This window comes from Corythoichthys intestinalis, chromosome 13 (assembly GCF_030265065.1).
Source record: "Corythoichthys intestinalis isolate RoL2023-P3 chromosome 13, ASM3026506v1, whole genome shotgun sequence".
Classification (NCBI taxonomy): Eukaryota; Metazoa; Chordata; class Actinopteri; order Syngnathiformes; family Syngnathidae; genus Corythoichthys; species Corythoichthys intestinalis.
In genome coordinates, this window is record NC_080407.1 from 14,500,145 (window position 1) to 14,519,602 (window position 19,458).

The following is a 19,458-nucleotide window of genomic DNA, read 5'->3' on the forward strand; positions in this document are numbered from 1 at the left end:
TATTTTTCCCCCTTCTGTCAATGTTTGCATACTATCCTCATTAAAATATGAAAACCTACAAATATTTGGGCAGTTTTAGTTAAAGCAGAGACTGTTTTTTATCTGTGTGATTTTGCCAAAGATCAGGTCACATTTGATGATGATTTCATGCAGAAATGTGAGAAATTTCAAAAGGTTCAAATACTTTTTCATACCACCGTAGACACTCGCGGAAACATCGGCATGCATGCATGTATTTTTTTCTTTTAATTAGTTTCTAAATTACCCTAAATTAATGACCTTCTCCATTTTTTTAAACGGGAAAAAAACAATTAACAAAAAAAATTATTTTCAATTCTTATTTCTGTTCTGTACAATTTTAACGAAATACATTACAAATCACAGTAGATGTTGACGTCACCGAAAGGTGGTCTTCATGGATGCTTCTGATTATTCTTAGCAGCCACCTCTGACTGTCCTCCACCTCCCTCACCACATTGTGCAAATAATAATGCCGCTTCCGGCCATAAGTGCTCCCTGACTGCACTGGCACTTTTAAAGGTGCAAATTGATCCATTGAAAAGCAATGGCTATTCTCAGTGACATATTATACACTGTTTTGCAATAAGGTGGGGAAAAAAACACTTCTCTACCTCCGGAATGTGAGTCGGGCTTTATTATTGCCTTTTTCAGAGGTGTGAAATCAATAGAGTGTCCTATTTTCCAGCGCCCTCAGGGTCCTACAGGGACCTTGCCTATTGTTTGCCTGCTGAGCTGCTTTGAAGCAAGTTTGACTTTTTACCTGACACGCACACAACGGAAAAAAGCACTATATAAGATTGCTTCATGTACAAGTCTATTCACTTAAGAGAAAAATCTAGCTTGGTTTGACTCAACTGAATCAATTTGCAGCTGTGCTTTGTGATTCGAGTCTCAGGTAAAAAAGTGCTAATGTGCTTAAATAGGCGAATTGATAATGCAGCTAATCAACCTTTACTGCCAGCCATCTTAGTCTTAAATGGATTACTTCGATTACCGTCTGTGGCGCGAAAACATTTTATACACAAAACGTTATACATAACATAGTGTAACATTACGTAGCGTAGCCTAAAGACATAGCATAAGGTAATGTAGTGTAACAAAATAGCGTAAGGTAACAAAGGCAGCGTAAAGTCACAACTTAGTGTAAAATGACAATGTCGTGTAACGTAACATAACGTTGCGTAACATAACATGAAATAGTGTAGCGTAACACAATGTAGCATAACATATCACAAGGTAACCTAACGTAGCGTAAGGTACAGTAGCAGTGTAGCGTAAGGCAACATTGCATAGAGTAAGGTAATGTAATGTAGTGTAACACAACATGACATAGCGTAACAACGTAACGCAACAACATGGCGTAACGCAACATTAAATAGCGCAACACAGTGTAGCCTAAGGCAGCATGACGTAGCGTAAGGCAAAGTAACGTAGCATAAGGTAAGGCAGCGTAAAGTGAAACATAACGTTGCATAACACAATGTAAAATAGTGTTGGGTAACATACTGTAGCATAACATATCGCAAGGTAACCTCATGTAGTGTAATGTAACAGTGTAGCGTAAGGCAACATAGCAAAGCGTAAGGTAATGTAGTGTAGTGTAACGCAACATGACGTTGCGTAACAACGAGGCGTAAGGTAACAATGAAGTGTGAAATAACATAACAGCGTAAAGTGACATAACATCGCGGAAAGAAACAATGTAGTGTAACGCAACATGAAATAGCGCAACACAACGTAGCATAACACAGTGTAGCCTAAGGCATCATGATGTAGCGTAAGGCAACATAACGTAGCATAAGATCACATGATAACGTTGCGCAACACAACGTAAAATAGTGTTGCGTAACATGCTGTAGCATAACATATCGCAAGGTAACCTCATGTAGCATAATGTAACAGTGTAGCGTAAGGCAACATAGCAAAGCGTAAGGTAATGTAATGTAGTGTAACGCAACATGACGTAGTGTAACAACGTAGCGTAAGGTAACAACGTAGTGTGAAGTAACATAACATAGCGTAAAGTACATCGTGTAAAGAAACAATGTAGTGTAATGCAACATGAAATAGCGCAACACAACGTAGCATAAGGCAACATAAGACAGCGTAAAGTAACGTAGTGTCAAGTAACAATGTAGTTTAACGCAACATTGTGTAACACACATGAAATAGTGTAGCGCAACATAATGTAGCATAACATATCGCAAGGTAACCTCATGTAGCATAGTGTAACAGTGTGGCGTAAGGCAACATAGGAAAGCGTAAGGTAATGTAGTGTAACGCAACATGATGTAGCCTAACAACGTACACTCACCGGCCACTTTATTAGGTACACCATGCTAGTAACGGATTGGACCCCCTTTTGCCTTCAGAACTGCCTCAATTCTTCGTGGCATAGATTCAACAGGGTGCTGGAAGCATTCCTCAGAGAGTTTGGTCCATATTGACATGATGGCATCACACAGTTGGTGCAGATTTGTCAGCTGCACATCCATGATGCGAATCTCCCGTTCTACCACATCCCAAAGATGCTCTATTGGATTGAGATCTGGTGACTGTGGAGGCCAATTGAGTACAGTGAACTCATTGTCATGTTCAAGAAACCAGTCTGAGATGATTCCAGCTTTATGACATGGCGCATTATCCTGCTGAAAGTAGCCATCCGAAGTCGGGTACATTATGGTCATAAAGGGATGGACATGGTCAGCAACAATACTCAGGTAGGCTGTGGCGTTCCAACGATGCTCAATTGGTACCAAGGGGCCCAAAGAGTGCCTAGAAAATATTCACCACACCATTACACCACCACCACCAGCCTGGACCGTTGATACAAGGCAGGATGGATCCATGCTTTCATGTTGTTGACGCCAAATTCTGACCCTACCATCCGAATGTCGCAGCAGGAATCGAGACTCATCAGACCAGGCAACGTTTTTCCAATCTTCATTTGTCCGATTTCGATGAGCTTGTGCAAATTGTAGCCTCAGTTTCCTGTTCTTAGCTGAAAGGAGCGGCACCCAGCGTAGTCTTCTGCTGCTGTAGCCCATCTGCTTCAAAGTTCGACGTAATGTGCGTTCAGAGATGCTCTTCTGCCTACCATGGTTGTAACGGGTGGTTATTTCAGTCACTGTTGCCTTTCTATCAGCTCGAACCAGTCAGGCCATTCTCCTCTGACCTCTGGCATCAACAAGGCATTTCCGCCCACAGAACTGCCGCTCACTGGATATTTGTTCTTTTTCAGACCATTCTCTGTAAACCCTAGAGATGGTTGTGCGTGAAAATCCCAGTAGATCAGCAGTTTCTGAAATACTCAGACTAGCCCTTCTGGCACCAACAACCATGCCACATTCAAAGTCACTCAAATCACCTTTCTTCCCCATACTGATGCTCGGTTTGAACTGGAGGAGATTGTCTTAAACCATGTCTATATGCCTAAATGCACTGAGTTGCCACCATGTGATTGGCTGATTCGAAATTAAGTGTTAATGAGCAGTTGGACAGGTGTACCTAATAAAGTGGCCGGTGAGTGTAGAGTAAGGTAACAACGTAGTGTGAAGTAACACAACATAGCGTAAAGCAACAATGCAGTGTAACACAATGTGACGTAACGCAACATGAAATAGCGCAACACAACGTAGTATAACAGTGTAGCCTAAGGCAGCATGATGTAGCGTAAGGCAACATAACGTAGCATAAGGTCACATGACAACGTAATGCAACTTAATGTAGCATGAAGTCATAACAACATAGCATGACATAATTCACTGCCATGATTTATCATCAATTATCAAATTAATCGAAAGCTATTTTGATAGTCGAATTGTGAAGAGACATTACAGACCTTAAAAAAAAAAAAAAAAAATCCTCTTTTTGGAGCCTCGAAAAATTTTTAAAATACAGTTTCATTTTTACAAAATGAAATGTTTGCAAACAAGATTTTGCTTTACAGACTTGCGTATCATTCATGGTTTTATGCACATACACATAAAAAAATGTTGAGCCCATAGCTATACAACAACAAACGTGATTTATACACGAGCCGATTAGTCCACTCGATGCAAAAACAATCGGGTGATTAATAAACTATCAAAATAATCCTTTCTAGGAGCCCTTTAGCTAAGACTGAAGTTATTTCTGCCATGTTTTCATTTCCGTGATTGCTATCTGAGTAATTGCGTGGAAAATAATCTGAATTAGCTGGATAAATAATAGTCCCATTGAAATTGGCGTTCAGGGACAGGCCAATTCAATCAAGCGCTCAGTGAAGCTATTCGGAATGACCCCAAAATATTTGGATGACTTTTGGATAATTGGATGCCTCCAAAAAGGGGGAAAAAAAAACGGAGTGTTCCGCAGCGGAAAAGCAAAAACAGATCAGCGTTTATATTTCCAAACCAAAGTGTGCAGACTGCAATGCTTGGTGGAAACTGACTCAGCTGTCCAAAAAGACAGCCAACTCATGTGACAGTGCCATTGGCAGTGATAGACTACCAATCTACTTTGACTGGATCATTAGCTCATTTCATGTTAACATTTTGGCACGTTTTTTTTTTTTTAATTTACCGCAATTTTCAGACTATAAGCCACTACTTTTTTTCCCCCCCTCATTTTGAATCTTCTCATTCAGTGCAGCTTATTTGTTTATTTATTTGGGTTAATTCCTAAAACTTTCCTTGACAGCGGCGTCATAAGACTGCCATAAACTGCCAAAATTATGACATGACACTATCATGCACTAATGACATCATGAATTATGTCACTAAATCCATTTTATGTCCAGCTCAGGTCTTTACATTCATTCAAAAGTGAGATAATTTGCCAGATGACCCAAAATGACATGTGTCATAAGCATTTATTAATGCTCATAACCGTATCATGTCATAATTATGACATGTTTTTATGGCAGGCTTATGGCGCCACTATAAAATAAAGTGCTACCAAATAGCATAACTAGCAAATAATGAAACAACTGGAACAGTGACTGAAGAAATAATCAGCACGGAACATGAATTTTAATTGTTATTTGCATCTGAGAGCTGCTATGCATGCTAGGAGGTATGTTGGACGACAACCGTGTTGACAGCATATGGCAGCAGAGGTTGATTGTCTCCCCCAAAGAAGCAGTGATGGCCATATGAAGCTTTGAACCAATTGGCTGCATGTTGGTTTATTTGGTCCTATGACAGTTTTATGATGCCGCTGTTAAATAAAGTGTTACCGGTTAATATCTTTTGGTGTAAATATCCCATAATACAGTGAGGACAGCTGCGGCTTTAAGTCCAGTGTGGTTTATCTAGTAACAAATGTCGTTTTTGTGTCAAATTTGGTGGGTGGCGGAATATAGTCAGGTGTACCTCATAGTATGAGAATTACGGTAATTAATACTATTTTCATGTACTTATGTATTCTCTAATGATTTCTGTATTTTCAACGTAAACTCAAGCATGAAGGAGTACAATTTGTCTTTTCAATATAATGTTTTTATCACTAAAAAAAATGAGTAAATATATGACGGAGTATGTGTAATTAATCTTCTGTACTGCAAAATAGTAAATTTAATTGCAATATAATTGTATTTTGCCGTCGTGCATTTTGTCGCTTATTTTGAACAGTACACTTAGTAAAAATCTTAAAATACATGAAAATCCCAAAAAGTCAATAACTGTACAGGTAGGTTTAAAAAAAAAAAAAAAAAAAAAAAAACGTAACAACAAAAACGGTATTAAGAAGGTATTTAAAAAGGTATTTAAGGTATTTAAGGTATTTATTTAAGGTATTTAAAACCCCCAATACGTTTTCATTATCCATTGACAGTGATAGACATCCAATCCATTTCAACTGGGAGGGCTGGCCAGATCATCCAGTTCAAATGGATTGGACCTCTATCCACACTCCATCATGTATTGACATGACACATTCGCCATTCACTGCATCACGCCTTCCCAAAGGGGGCCGTCCCACACTCCGCTTCATTTATTAGCAGTCGGTCACATGCAGTGATGTAACGCCGGATTTAGGTTGGAAAAAGTACGAAAGCTGTACTGCATACAAACAGGAAGGATTGTCTCAGCAGTGATTTGTTCGAGGATTCAAGGTAATTATTTGATTGTCCGTACCATGCATGCATTTTGAAATGTTGTGAAAAAAAATCAATGGGAGAAATTAGCCGCTACGGCATTGGCATTATACTTCACAATATTTACATAAAATAACCGCTAACTACCCGTTTTTGTTTGTTTGTTTTTTTGCTTTTAACCAAGAGTCGAGACTGTTTTAGGTCCATAGCTACAAACAATTCAGGGATTTAAGCATTTATTCCTAAGAATTTTCAACGCAAAAAGCTCCTTGGTGTACTAAGGGGCTGCACAGTGACTTAACTAGCAGCACATTCGAGATATTTACGTTTACGTCTATAGCTATAAAGAAATCAAGGATTTAAGCATTTATTCACAAGATTTTTCAGAGGAAAAAGCAGTAAATAAAAAAATTAAGTTTCTATTTTCGGCAGAACCATATATATGTTAAGTATTGCTATTGATCCTGAAAATATAGGTTATTATCTCTGCATTTGGTAATTTTTGTGCATCTATTTTATATTTTATAGCCATTTTAAGTTTTATTATAGAAAAAATAATAATAATGATCGTGATTTTATAAGGGAACGACTTTGAATTTTTTTATGCCGCTCATACTCATATATATATATATATACACATATATGACTCATATATGCCTAAGGTATTTTGATTTTAGGTCAGCTTTGGTTTTGAAAATATTTGAAATTTGAAGTTTTTGAAAATAGGCCCCCTACGGATCGGCACTGCGCCCCGTGCCATGTCAATATATTATGAAGTCTATGGTCTATCACCGTCAATGGCAGCCGATGAGTTAATCTACACAACAAAAAAAGGCTTTTAGTACTAAATAGGCTTTTAGTGATGATTTTTTTGGCAATCAAAATGTTAATATTATTGTATCAAAAAAAATTCTAAATATTTAAAAAAAAACTATACACTATTCTTCAACCTTGAAAATGTTGACTCTTAACATTAAAACAGATTAGTAAACATTCCTTTGTATCTTTGTAATTGTTTAAAACTCCAAAACAAAAAAAAACATGTACTGTAATTTTCACACTATAAGGCGCACCTGACCATAAGCCGCCACCCACCGCATTTGTTCATAAATAAGCCGCACTGGACAATAAGCCGCAGCTGTCCTCAATGTATCATGGGATATTTACACCAAAAGATATTAGCCGGTAACACTTTATTTGACGACTGTCATAATACCAAATGAACCACCATGAAGCGTTGAAGCAATTGGCTGCAAAGCTTCACTGTATCAAGAAGCTTTATTTGGCTATCACTGCGCCCTTGGGGGAGACAGTGAACCTTTGCTGCCACCTGCCATCAACAGCATGCATTGCAGCGTTATAATCAAAATTCATGCTCTGCATTAACGATATCTTCAGTTGCTGTTCAAGTTGTTTCATTACATTTCATGATATAGTATTTGGTAACACTTCATTTAACAGTGGCGCCATAAGACTGTCATTAAACAATTTTAATTATGACACGACACTGTCATGAGTATTAATGAATGCTTTTAACGGATGTCATTTACCGTTTTCGGGCAAATTATCTCACTTTTGAATGGATGTAAAACATCTAAGATGGACATAAATGGAGTTGGTGACATAATCTGCCGGATGACAGCTCATGGTAGTTTCATGTCATAATAATGATGATCTTATGACAGTCTTATGACACTGTTGTCAAATAAAGTGTGACCTGTTAACCCAAACAAATAAGCCGCACTGGACTATAAAACCATAGGATTCGAATAGTCCGAAAATTACGGTATTCTCTTCATGACGTATATCCCCGTCAATGGCAGCCACGTGGGATATTTTTCCACTATTTTCTAACTGGGTTCTCGTGACACAAGCAATGAATCGTCCGCCTTTGTGATAGGATCAACGTTGAGGGGGAATCTGGGCCACATTAAGGCCCATTAACAAAGGCCCCTCTTTTCCACTCTATACGTCGCGCAATGGGGGAGATAATGTTACCTCACACACCGTCTCTTGTTCTACCTCGCTGGAATCCGGGCCATGCAAATCACAATATTAGGCATACCTTCTTTATGAAGAAAACTTTGTGTGTGGCAAGTGTCGTCGTCTGTAAAATGAAAAATCCAGTTCAGTACGAGTAATGCTTTTTCTCAAGATGTCCCTTTCGGATACTCACAGGAGCAATCGTGCGTGGAGTCTATTGGACCTCTTGGGGTGCTTTGGGAGCTATTCAGGCATGTGACTGCTCCTGCAGGTTGATGGAAAGCATGAATGCATGTTTGAAGATGCGAAAAGATTTTATGGAAAGGTTTTTTTTTTTTTAATCAATCTGATTACCGTAACTTTCGGACTGTGAAGCGCAGCTGACTGTAAGCCGCCACCCACCAAATTTGACACATAAACGACATTTGTTCATAGATAAGCCGCACTGGACTATAAGTCACAGCTGTCCTCACTGTATTATGGGATGTTTACACCAAAAAATATTTACTGGTAACACTTTATTTGACAACGGGGTCATAAGACTGTCATAAAATCGAATGAACCACTATGAAGCTTTGAACCAATTAGCTGCCAAAGCTTCATTGCTTCAAGAAGCTTCATTTGGCCATCACTGCTCCCTCAGGGGAGGCAGTCAACCTCTCCTGCCACCTGCTGTCAACACTGTTGTCATCCAACATGCCTCCTAGCATGCATTGCAGCACTACAGATGTTAAAAAAATATCATTAATTGCTAGTTCTGGTATTTGTGGTGACACTTTATTTGACAGTGGTGCCATTAGACTGTCATAAGATCTTCATAATTATGACATGACACTGTCATGAGCATTAATGAATGCATTTAACAGATGTTATTAAATGGTATACAGCAAATTATCTCGCTTTCGAATGGATTTAAAAGATCCGAACTGGACATATATGGCGTTAGTGACATAATTTGCCGGATGACACTGAAGGACATCTGCCATAAGCAAGGCCGGCCCAGGCCATTTGGGGGCCCTAAGCAAAATAATGCAAAAGGTCCCATATTTTTGGCCCACCATTTCGTCAGTGTACTGTGAAACCCATACATGCAATCCAACCCATACGTCCATATTTTGTATATTAATCAGATTTTGTTGCACTGCATACGTCAAACTTCTCACCCCAAATGATTGTCAGTACTTACAGTAGATAGCGCCAAACCTTTTTCTAAAAGAGGAAAGAAAGAAGGAATAACTTATTTTTTTAAGCTTGTAATCAAGTATCAAAACTCACAAAAGTCTAATAAAGCAAAATGTAGTACACAAAATAGAATATAAATTGCCAGATTGGGGGCCCCCTAGTGGTCAGGGGCCCTAAGCAGCTGCCTAGTCTGCGTATAGGCTGGGCCGGCCCTGGCATAAGCATTCAGTAATGCCCATGATAGTGTCATGTCATAATTATGACGGTCTTATGACGCCACTGTCAAATAAAGCATTACCTATTAACCCAAATAAATCAACAAATAAGCCGCACTGCACTACAAGCCGCAGGATTCAAAATGAGAGGAAAAACGTAATGGCTTATAGTCCAAAAATTACGGTAAATAAGCACATGCCAACATTGATTATTTTCAAAAATCTTAACTCTTAAATTTCTCACCTTTTTTTTTTTTTTACTTGAAGCTTTTCTATTCTTAGGAATATTTATAACTACAACCCTACTGTATTTCATTACAATATTTGTATTCGAAGGGTTCCGTCATATTTCAGGAAGCACACAAAGGTTGAGAACCACTTTTTTGTCATTAGAACATCCTGTACTGCTTTTCTAAACATTTAGGAATCTAAACTTAATCATTCAGTTTGACGAATATAACATAACTGCTATGTTTTTTGGTTTGCAGCATTGGTGGTGAGGTTCCTGACGCGACGCTTCATCTGGGAGTACGATCCAACTCTTGGTAAGATATTTCTGCGGACAAAAAAACAAAACTGACAGCCAATATTGGCACTGAAAGATAAGCAATCACAGCATTTGGTCAATGAGTCAATTTTAGGGTAATTACAAGTCACTTCCGCTTGATTTTGGAGTAGTCCAGGGTCACTTCCTGAGATTGAGGCTATATCAGGTCACTCCATGTCGTTATCAAGTCATTTTTTCCCCGCATTGTATATATAGTGGTATGAAAAAGTATCAGAACATTTTGGAATTCCTCACATTTCTGCATAAAATCACCATCAAATGTGATCTGATCGTTGTCAAACAGATGAAAAAACTGCTTTAACTAAAACCACCAAAACATTTATAGGTTTTTATAATTTATTGAGGACAGCATGCAAACAATGACAGAAAAGGAAAAAATAAATAAGTGAACCCTCTGCCAAAGGAGACTTAAATTGAAACCAATTTCTACCAAACATTTCAAGTCAGGTGTGTGCCCAATCACTAATGAGTGGTTTGAAACTGCCCTGCCCACTATAAAACACTCACCTGGTAAGAATTGTCTTAATGAGAAGCACTGTCTGATGTGCATCATGGCTTGGTCAAAAGCGCGATCAAGGATTGTTGATTTGTATAAAGCTGGAAAAGGATACAAAACCATCTATAAAAGTCTGGATGTCATCAATCGACAGTCAGAGAAGTTGTCTACAAATGGAGAGAGTTTGGCACCATAGCTGCTATCCCAAGGAGTGGCCGTCCACCAAAGATGACGCCAAGAGTTCAGCTCAGAATACTCAGATAGGTAAAAAAAGAACCCTAGAGTGTCTGCTAAAGACTTACAGAAATCACTGGCACAGTCCAATATCTCTGTGCACACATCAACTATATGTAATACTATGGCCTAGAATGGTGTTCCTGGAAGGACTCCACAGAGAAAGCCACTGCTGTCTAAAAAAACATTGCTGCTCGTTTAATGTTCGCAAAAAGGTACTTGGACACTCCACAGACGTTTTGGCAAAATATTTTGATGACTGATGAAACCAAAGTTGAATTGTTTGGGAGTAATACACAACGTCATGTGTGGAGGAAAAATGGAACAGCTCACCAACATCAACACCTCATCACCACTGTGAAGCATGGAGGAGGGAGAATCATGATTTGGGGCTGTTTTGCTGCCTCAGGGTCTGGACAACTTGCAATCATTCATGGAAGAATGAATTTAAAAGTTAATCAAAATGTTTTGCAGGAAAACCTGAGGCCGTCTGTCAGACAGTTGAATCCATGAAAAGGATGGATGCTGCAACAAGACAATGATCCAAAACATCGAAGTACATCAACTTCTGAATGGTTTCAGAAGAACAAAATACATGTTCTGGAGTGGCCAAGTCAAAGTTCCCATTGAGATGCTGTGGCATGACCTAAAGACAGCGATTCATGCCAGAGATCCCAGGAATCTGACTGAACTACAGAAGTTTTGTAGAGAAGATTAGCCAAGATTAGTCCTGACCGATGTGCCAGACTGATCTACAGCTAAGCGTCTTGTTGATGTAATTGCTGCCCCTTCTGACATTGTTTGCAGACTATCCTCATCAAAATATGAAAACCTATAAATGTTTGGGTGGTTTTAGTGAAAGCAGTTTTTTCATCTGTGTGATTTTGACAAAAATCACGTTTAATCGTAATTTTATGCAGAAATGTGAGAAATTCCAAAAGCTTCAAATACTTTTTCATACCACCATAAATGGGTCATTTGTTATCTTACAGTTTCAAGTACACATCATCTATATTGTTTACTTACGTATGGTAGGTGTGTCCTTCCTAAATAACCCCGACTAGCAGCCTCGTGTAAACATGGCGGGGGCTGTCAGTCGCCGACAGAGTGATGGTTCCAGAAATAGGACGCAACCCCAAGAGCCGCCTCCTCAGCCTCCAGCAATATAAATAAATCCTCCCGCTGACATTGACGTCACTTGATCTGCAAAGAAGTGAAGCACCTGAGAATGTTTATGAACTGGTTCAGGAGACATGAGTTGCACTAATGATAATTTCAAGATTAGAGTGTAGAATCACTCAGGGGGAAAAAAAGGGTCCAATCCCCCCCAGTGGAGATATTTTACACTAAAAAGAACATTCCACGTATTACAAGGGGACTTCTGTTTACACAGATGAGCTCGATTCAAGCAAATGGCTGCAGCTGAGTTAACTCATTGGCTGCTAGGTGATCAACATCAAATTCATTTATACTTACAAATTGGATTTGACATTTTTAGCGCTTAATGAGCGTTTAAATCTTTTGCTAACTATCACAGCACATTGATTAACAAAAATACAGTACTAAATATTTTTTCAGAGTTTCCCCTGACAAAAAGGAACTATATTTACAATGCAATGCTTGAAAAATTGACCATAATGTAGCATACTGAACATATTTTAACTACCCGTATTTTTCGGACTATAAGTCGCACCAGCCCAAATAAATATGCGCAAAAAAATGTGAAAAATGAAAATATACTTATTGAGACTTTAATCAAAAATTGTAATGTTTTTTGTAGGGATATCTGATGTGATTACATAATCAGAAATCGGGCCCGATTTTCAGAAGCTTAAAATCGGGTGAAAAATATCAGATTATTTATGTGTTTATAATTTTCTTTAAGGGCTAAAAACTAGTGCTGCAATGTTTAATCAATTAACTCGAGTAATTTGATTAGAAAAAAGATTCAAATTAAAATTTTGCTGCTTCGAGTATTCGTTTAATTAAAGTGCCGTTGTAATTAGGGTTGTTCCGATCATGTTTTTTTGCTCCCTATCGTTTTAGTTTGAGTATCTGCCGATCCGATACTTCCCGATATGTTTCCAGACTGTATTTGTTTACTATGACGATAAATCCTCAAGATGGCATTTACATTATTAACATTCTTTCTGTGAGAGGGATCCCCGGATAGAAAGACTTGTAATTCTTAAAGGATAAATGTGACTTTGTATATTGTGACTAAATATTGCCATCTAGTGTATTTGTTGAGCTTTCAGTAAATGATACTGTAGCCATTTAACTGTTCTGCCCAAATGCATGATGGGAAGTGCAACCATGACTGTGCGTAGTGGCACCAATTGATATATCTTCTCTGAGTTGGGAAATAACATATGGTGTTAAGAAAAAGATCAACTACTACCTTTCTTCCCCACATTGCTTCCCACGATATTTCTAAATGTTGAGAGACGGATAGTAAGGCTTTAGCCAATTAAAAAAAAGCTCCAAAGGCTGCCAAAATTCACTCATTTTACGCTGCCTTTTAGCTCTATATATAGGTAAAACGGCGCCATTATAGATTGAACGCGTGAATGGGTCGTGCAGCGCATGCGTTAACTGCGTTAAGTATATTAACGTGATTAATAAAAAAAACAACATTTTTTTAAATTACCGCCGGTAACGCGATAATTTAGATAGCCCTACTTTAAGCCAAAACTAAAGACTATGGATGAGTGTAAAACATTTTGTCTGTAACGTTAAATGCAATTAGAAAACGATTTAATTAAAAATGTATATATTTTTTAAAAAAGGCATGTCCGATATTTTTTTGCTGATTCCGATACTTTGAAAACGACGTGATCGGACCCGATCGATCGGGACATTTTTAGTTGTAATGGTTTGTTTTGAAAGTGTTTGGTTTTAGTTATATTGATTTGGGTGGATACTCTGCCCTGTAGTGGCAACGGTGAATATGACATAACTCATTTCATATGGCTGAGTCTAGCCACTCCCTGTTAAGACCAAAATAAGTTTTTGTTTGAGCTAATATGTTTTTAATGCATTTGTAAATTAGTTTAAAGGTATATTAAGCCGTTTTTTGTTTTGGAATATGTGTTTGAACCACTTGTAAAGAGCATGGAACAAAAACAAAATATTTTATAGCATTTAAGCTAGCGGACATTTGCGATGTATGTTTGCCAATTGTTCTTTTGTTGTACTTACATCCTCATTTATTTATACCGTTTAAGGCTCAGCTCAGGTATTTGAATTTTTGTATGCTCCTTATCCATTTACTCAAATATTCGAAGTAGTTCATCGATTAATCGACTATTAAAATATTCGATAGCTGCAGCCTAACTACAAACAGAATGATCAAAAATACTGTCAAAAACAAAACAAAACAAAAAGTATGCTTTGCTAACTGGCACGTGAAGCTAATGGTAAGATAGCATCATGCTAGCATGATAATGATCCATTTACCGTATTTTTTGTACGATAAGTCGCACCGGCCCAAAAATGCGTAATGAAGAGGGAAAAAAAACAAGTCGCACCAGAGTATAAGTCGCATTTTTGGGGGGTAATTGATAAAAGAGAATAGAGAACAACAGATTGAATAAGAGTATAGTAAGCTAACGTTAGACGACGCATAAACAACGAACTGGGGAACGTGCCGGGTATGTTAACGTAACCTAGCTACTAATGGTCATTCAAGTCAGTATAGCATAAAGAACATGCTAACAAGTTCTAACATGTGAAATGATATAATGTGTTGATAATTTCACTCATAACTCATTGGCTGTCATTTGAACAGTTCAAATAGATTGGACCTTTACCAGTGATAAACTCATTGGATTCGAAGCCGTTTTCCATCATTAATAGCACTAAAAGAACTGTTGCTTCCTGAATAAAAGAATGATTTGTTTGCAATGTGCAGAATCGACCTATCGCCATCAAGCAAATATTGATGATGAGGTCGTCACCATGGAGATACTCGACACGGCAGGCCAGGTAAGAAGTTGGAAATAGTCAACCTGGTCAATTCGGTAGTGTATAATTCTGACCATTTCATTTTTAGGAAGACAACCAGCAAAGGGAAGGTCACATGCGCTGGGGCGAGTGCTTCATGGTGGTGTACGACATCACCGACCGTGGTAGCTTCGAAGACGTGACGCCTCTGCGGACTCTCCTGGAGGAAGTCAAGAAGCCCAAAAACGTGCCGCTGATCCTGGTGGCCAACAAGTGCGACCTGGACCACGTGCGGCAGGTGACTACAGAGGAGGGCGAGCGCCTGGCCGCCGAGATGGCCTGCGCTTTCTACGAGTGCTCGGCGTGCGCAGACGAGGGCGGCGCGGTGGCCGAGGCCTTTCACGAGCTGTGCCGTGAGGTGCGGCGGCGCAAGGCCGTGCAGGGCAAGGCCAGGCGCCGCAGCTCCACCACGCATGTCAAGCAGGCTATCAACAAGATGCTGACAAAAATCAGCAGCTAGCCATATACAGAAAAAAAAAAACTTCTCGTGTACAGTAAATGTCTCCCAAATGGACTGTAAGGGACTGCACTAGTTGTCAATCTTCACCAAAAAGTGCAATATATCATGCTTTTGCTGCACTTTGTACAGTGGACAATTATTAACCTATTCGAGCAAATGGAGCCAAATGGACGCACACAAGTCCATCTAATCTAATGGATATATTCTTGGAAATTAGCAAGATCATCTCTATTTAAGTTAATTAGCGAATGAGCACGTTTGGTTCAAAAACTCAAAGAACATACACGTAACTGCCAATAATTTTAATGACATGACCTCTAATTGAGTACAGTGGTGCGTTGAGATAGGAGTTATACAAGTTGGCAGAAAATTTGAGATGCAAGCACACCAAAGTGGCAGCAAATTCAACAACACGGCAAGCAACAGAAAAGTTAACGTTTACTGACAAAAAATATTTTGTCATATTCTTTATCCTACACGAAGAACGAACATTACTAGCTAAATCTGTATATCATCCTGCCCCCAGGTGGCCAATGTGCACAAACAAAATTCATTTAAAAGAGAAAACAAGATTCAAAATAGCTTTTCTGGGCTGAAGTCTTAACTCAAGGCACCACTGTATATTTCCCTGCGCTGTCTTTGAAATACAACCAAAGTGAATGTACAACAGAAGAAAACAGAACACTACAAACATCCCATTCCAAGAACATTCTATGGAAGTAAATATGTGCCACTGGAAATTGAATTACTCGCACAGAATTTTCCAACGTTGAAATTCAGCCAAAAAATAAAAAATAAAAAAATCACGTAGCCCAATCTAATTTTTGTGACTTAATTTTGCCTTAGCGTAATTTTCGCACTATAAAGCGCACCTGACTATAAGCCGCCACCCACCAATTGTGACACGAAAACAGCATTTGTTCATAGATAAGCCGCAGCTCTCCACACTGTATTATGGGACTTTTACACCAAAAGATATTAAAGGGTATGACAACACCTGGGGAAATGCTAATATTCCATCATTTATCCATCAACGCATGCCTTTTGAATTCATATCATGCCACTTCGTGTAATTACACACATTGCAACACCAAGAAAATGATAGAAATTAGGTCGATTGTCAAGCTAAAAGGACCCGCCCCCAAGATGCCGGAAATCTAGCATATTGTGTGCGTGACGTCACTATAGGGAAACAACCGGCTCAGTGCTTAGTACTGAATGGCGGCGATGATGGCGGACAATTTTGTTTCCATTTGCAGCGACGAATCCGACGTAACGAACATTCTTCTAATGGTGACGAGGAGAGTTATGAACCTTTCTTTGGTGTTTTGGGTTATCAATTTGAGCCCAAACGAAAGCCATTGCAGCGTAATGAAAGGATCATTGAGGGGAGGAATCACACTGATGAAACACCGGCGGCAACAGCAACACCAAATGGTTTGTTTTGCATTTCTTTTTGTGAAGCTGATACACCGTGACCGCAAAATAATGTATTGAATAATTATCATTTAATGTGCTATCTTCGGTTTTCGCTCAGCCAACCGACACAAATATGAATGGGATTAGAGGATTTGTTCTATATGTTTTACGAGCGATAATTTATACATGTGTCCAGTCCTATATCCAATGCGTGATGTTTTTATAATAAAAGAGGACTCACTCTGGCCATTTCGAGCTTGGCTGCTCGGCTCCTTTGGTTAGCCTGAGGTGGTCTCATCAGAGCCAGTCGTCCTCTTTTCTTGATGAGGTGCTGCGCGTGTATGGTGGCTGCTTTCATCAGCAATTTCTGAGCAAAACCTGATTTCATTTGTCCATAGTTCGAATAGCTTTCAGGTGTAAAATGCGCACCACACAAAACCGTGCCGGAGGCTGGGTCTGCAAAATTAGCCCTCTTAGCACGGACGAACTTTACTCATTGTCTGCGTAGTCAAGCTCTTTTTCTCGCGTTCGGGAACTCATGGGTACTACATTGCGACAAATGGCGATTTGTGAACCACATAGCATGACAGATTTGAACCATTTTAGCGATTTTTTGATAAAACGCGAACGCAACTCTCTCGTCGATGAACAACGATGGCACCTGCCGCGACCTTTTGTTTCCTTGTTATGACGTCTCCGCCCCATTCGGCTGCTTCCGGAATACTTTCGGAAATGTTCGTAATTTTCGATCTATTTTCGATAATTGCTCATGAATGCGACTTATTTTTTTGTTAACTTTATTAATATTTGTTATCTTGCCACATAACGGTTCTATTGATATCTCACAGCCCCTTAGTGTTTTCATACCCTTTAACCGGTAATGGTTTATTTGATAGCGGCATCATACGACTGTCAAAAGACCAAATGAACCACCATGAAGCTTTGAACCAATTGGCTGCAAAGCTTCATTGCCAAGGGAGTCCCTTGGGGGAGACAGTAAACCTCTTCTGCCACCTGCTGTCAACACTGTTGTTGTCCAAAATGCCTCCTAGCGTGAATTGCAGCGCTACAGATGTAAATAACAATAAAAATTCATGTTCTGTGCTAATTATTTCTTCAGTTACTGCGCCAGTTGTTTCATTAATTTGCAGTTATGGTATTAGTTAACAATTTATTTGACACTGACGGCTTAAGACTGTCATTAAACAATGCATGAGCATTAATGAATGCTTATAAAAGATGTAATTTAGTGTTATCTGGCAGATTATCGCACTTTTGAGTGGATGTAATAGATCCAAACTGGACATAAATGGAGTTAGTCACTTAATTTGCCGGATGACACTTAATGACATATGTCATAAGCATTCAGTAATGACCGTAATAGTGCCATGTCATAAATATGACAGTCTTATGACACCACTGTCAAATAAAGTGTTATTAAACACCATATTAAGCAATTAATGAAACAACTGGAACAGTAACTGAAGAAATAGCACAGAACACGAATTTTGATTGTTATTTACATCTGTAGCGCTGCAATGCATGCTAGGAGGCATGTGTTGCCTATTAACCCAAATAAATAAACAAGCCACAGGATTCAAAATGAAGGAAAAAAGTAGCAGCTTATAGTCTGAAAATTACGGTAATTGTTTTTGCGACTCACTGTTTTGCGAAAACATTTTACATTCGACTCAAGCTTGCCAGCTAGTCAATTTTTTTGCGAAGCTGAATTTTAATGTGGAAAAAAATCCCATGGGAGAATTTCAAATACTACCATTGGTGGCACAAACTTCTATATTCTTAATTTTAACATATACTGTACTCTACAGCAGTGTTTTTCCAACCACTGTGGCGCGGCACACTACTATGCCGTAGCGTAGTGTCTCGTGTGCCGTGGAAAATTATCCACTTTCACGCAATTGATGTAAAAATGTTTTTGGCAAAATCTGGTGTCAGTAATCATGCAATACTCTTCCAAATCAGTAGGCGTCAATCGGTAGCTAATTACTTTAGTAATGCGTTTTTGTGGCTAGCCGTAGCGGCTAGCTAGCGAAACTAGAACCGTGACAACGATGGCAAAGGTTTTTTAAAAAGATGTTGACGAATGGGGGGGAAAAAAAAAAAATTCAATGGCGGTCAAAAGGCGTCATACTGAGCAAGTAAAAATGTGCTTTTCTTTTTGTTTTTTTTTTATTCCTATTCAAGACGCGACTTTATATTGTTACGATCAGAAATTCATTTTTTGATTTTTTGCTAGTGACGTGCCTTGGAATTTTTTGTCATGAAAAAAAGTGTGCCGCGACTCAAAAAAGATTGAAAAACACTGCTGTACAGTATGGAAGCCTTAAGTACTGCTGCTGCATCTTAGTACATGTACAGTCAAAAATATTACTTAGATGTATTGTGACCATCTAAATATTGTGTACTGAAAAGTCATTAAAAATGAGATGCACTGCTCTATCGTTTTTGTTTTTTTAAAGAACAACTAATTAGCAGCACAAGATGTGGTTGAAATCAGCATCAGTGCATAACCTGCATGAACACTTTTTGCTGGGAACCGGACATTAATAAGACGGCATTTCTCAAGACTAATAAGCTGAATCATCAATGCAAAAATAAATCAAATGCCGAATACTAACTTTCATATGTGTTGGTTCAGGTGATACATTTTGCAGGTTAGCAAATTCACACGGTTTAATGTTATGCTAACTTTGATGCAGGTGGGACTTTCAGTTGCAAAATAAGTGGTGTGCTCCCACTTCCACGACATTGAAGTCTTTTTACATTACTTGCAGGGGC

General features: G+C 38.8%; 2 protein-coding genes across 3 annotated transcripts in view; one reads left to right on the forward strand and one right to left on the reverse strand.

Annotated features, from left to right (window-relative positions):
• The window catches only part of rerg (RAS-like, estrogen-regulated, growth inhibitor), a 33,533-nt gene extending 14,387 nt beyond the window's left edge, over window positions 1-19,146 (forward strand). For both annotated transcript variants that reach the window (XM_057855422.1, XM_057855423.1), the window contains 3 exons: window positions 9,966-10,022; window positions 14,689-14,762; window positions 14,830-19,146. In XM_057855422.1, coding sequence (XP_057711405.1) covers window positions 9,966-10,022; window positions 14,689-14,762; window positions 14,830-15,240 — 542 coding nt within the window. In that variant the 3' untranslated portion in view covers window positions 15,241-19,146. The remainder of the gene's footprint in view (window positions 1-9,965; window positions 10,023-14,688; window positions 14,763-14,829) is intronic.
• The window catches only part of LOC130928701 (synapsin-3-like), a 383,502-nt gene continuing 373,606 nt past the window's right edge, over window positions 9,563-19,458 (reverse strand). Inside the window, exons 17-18 of the mRNA XM_057855415.1 lie at window positions 11,802-11,978; window positions 9,563-10,033 (exon numbers count right to left, since the gene is read on the reverse strand). Of these exons, the coding sequence (XP_057711398.1) occupies window positions 11,822-11,978 (157 nt within the window). The 3' untranslated portion in view covers window positions 9,563-10,033; window positions 11,802-11,821. The remainder of the gene's footprint in view (window positions 10,034-11,801; window positions 11,979-19,458) is intronic.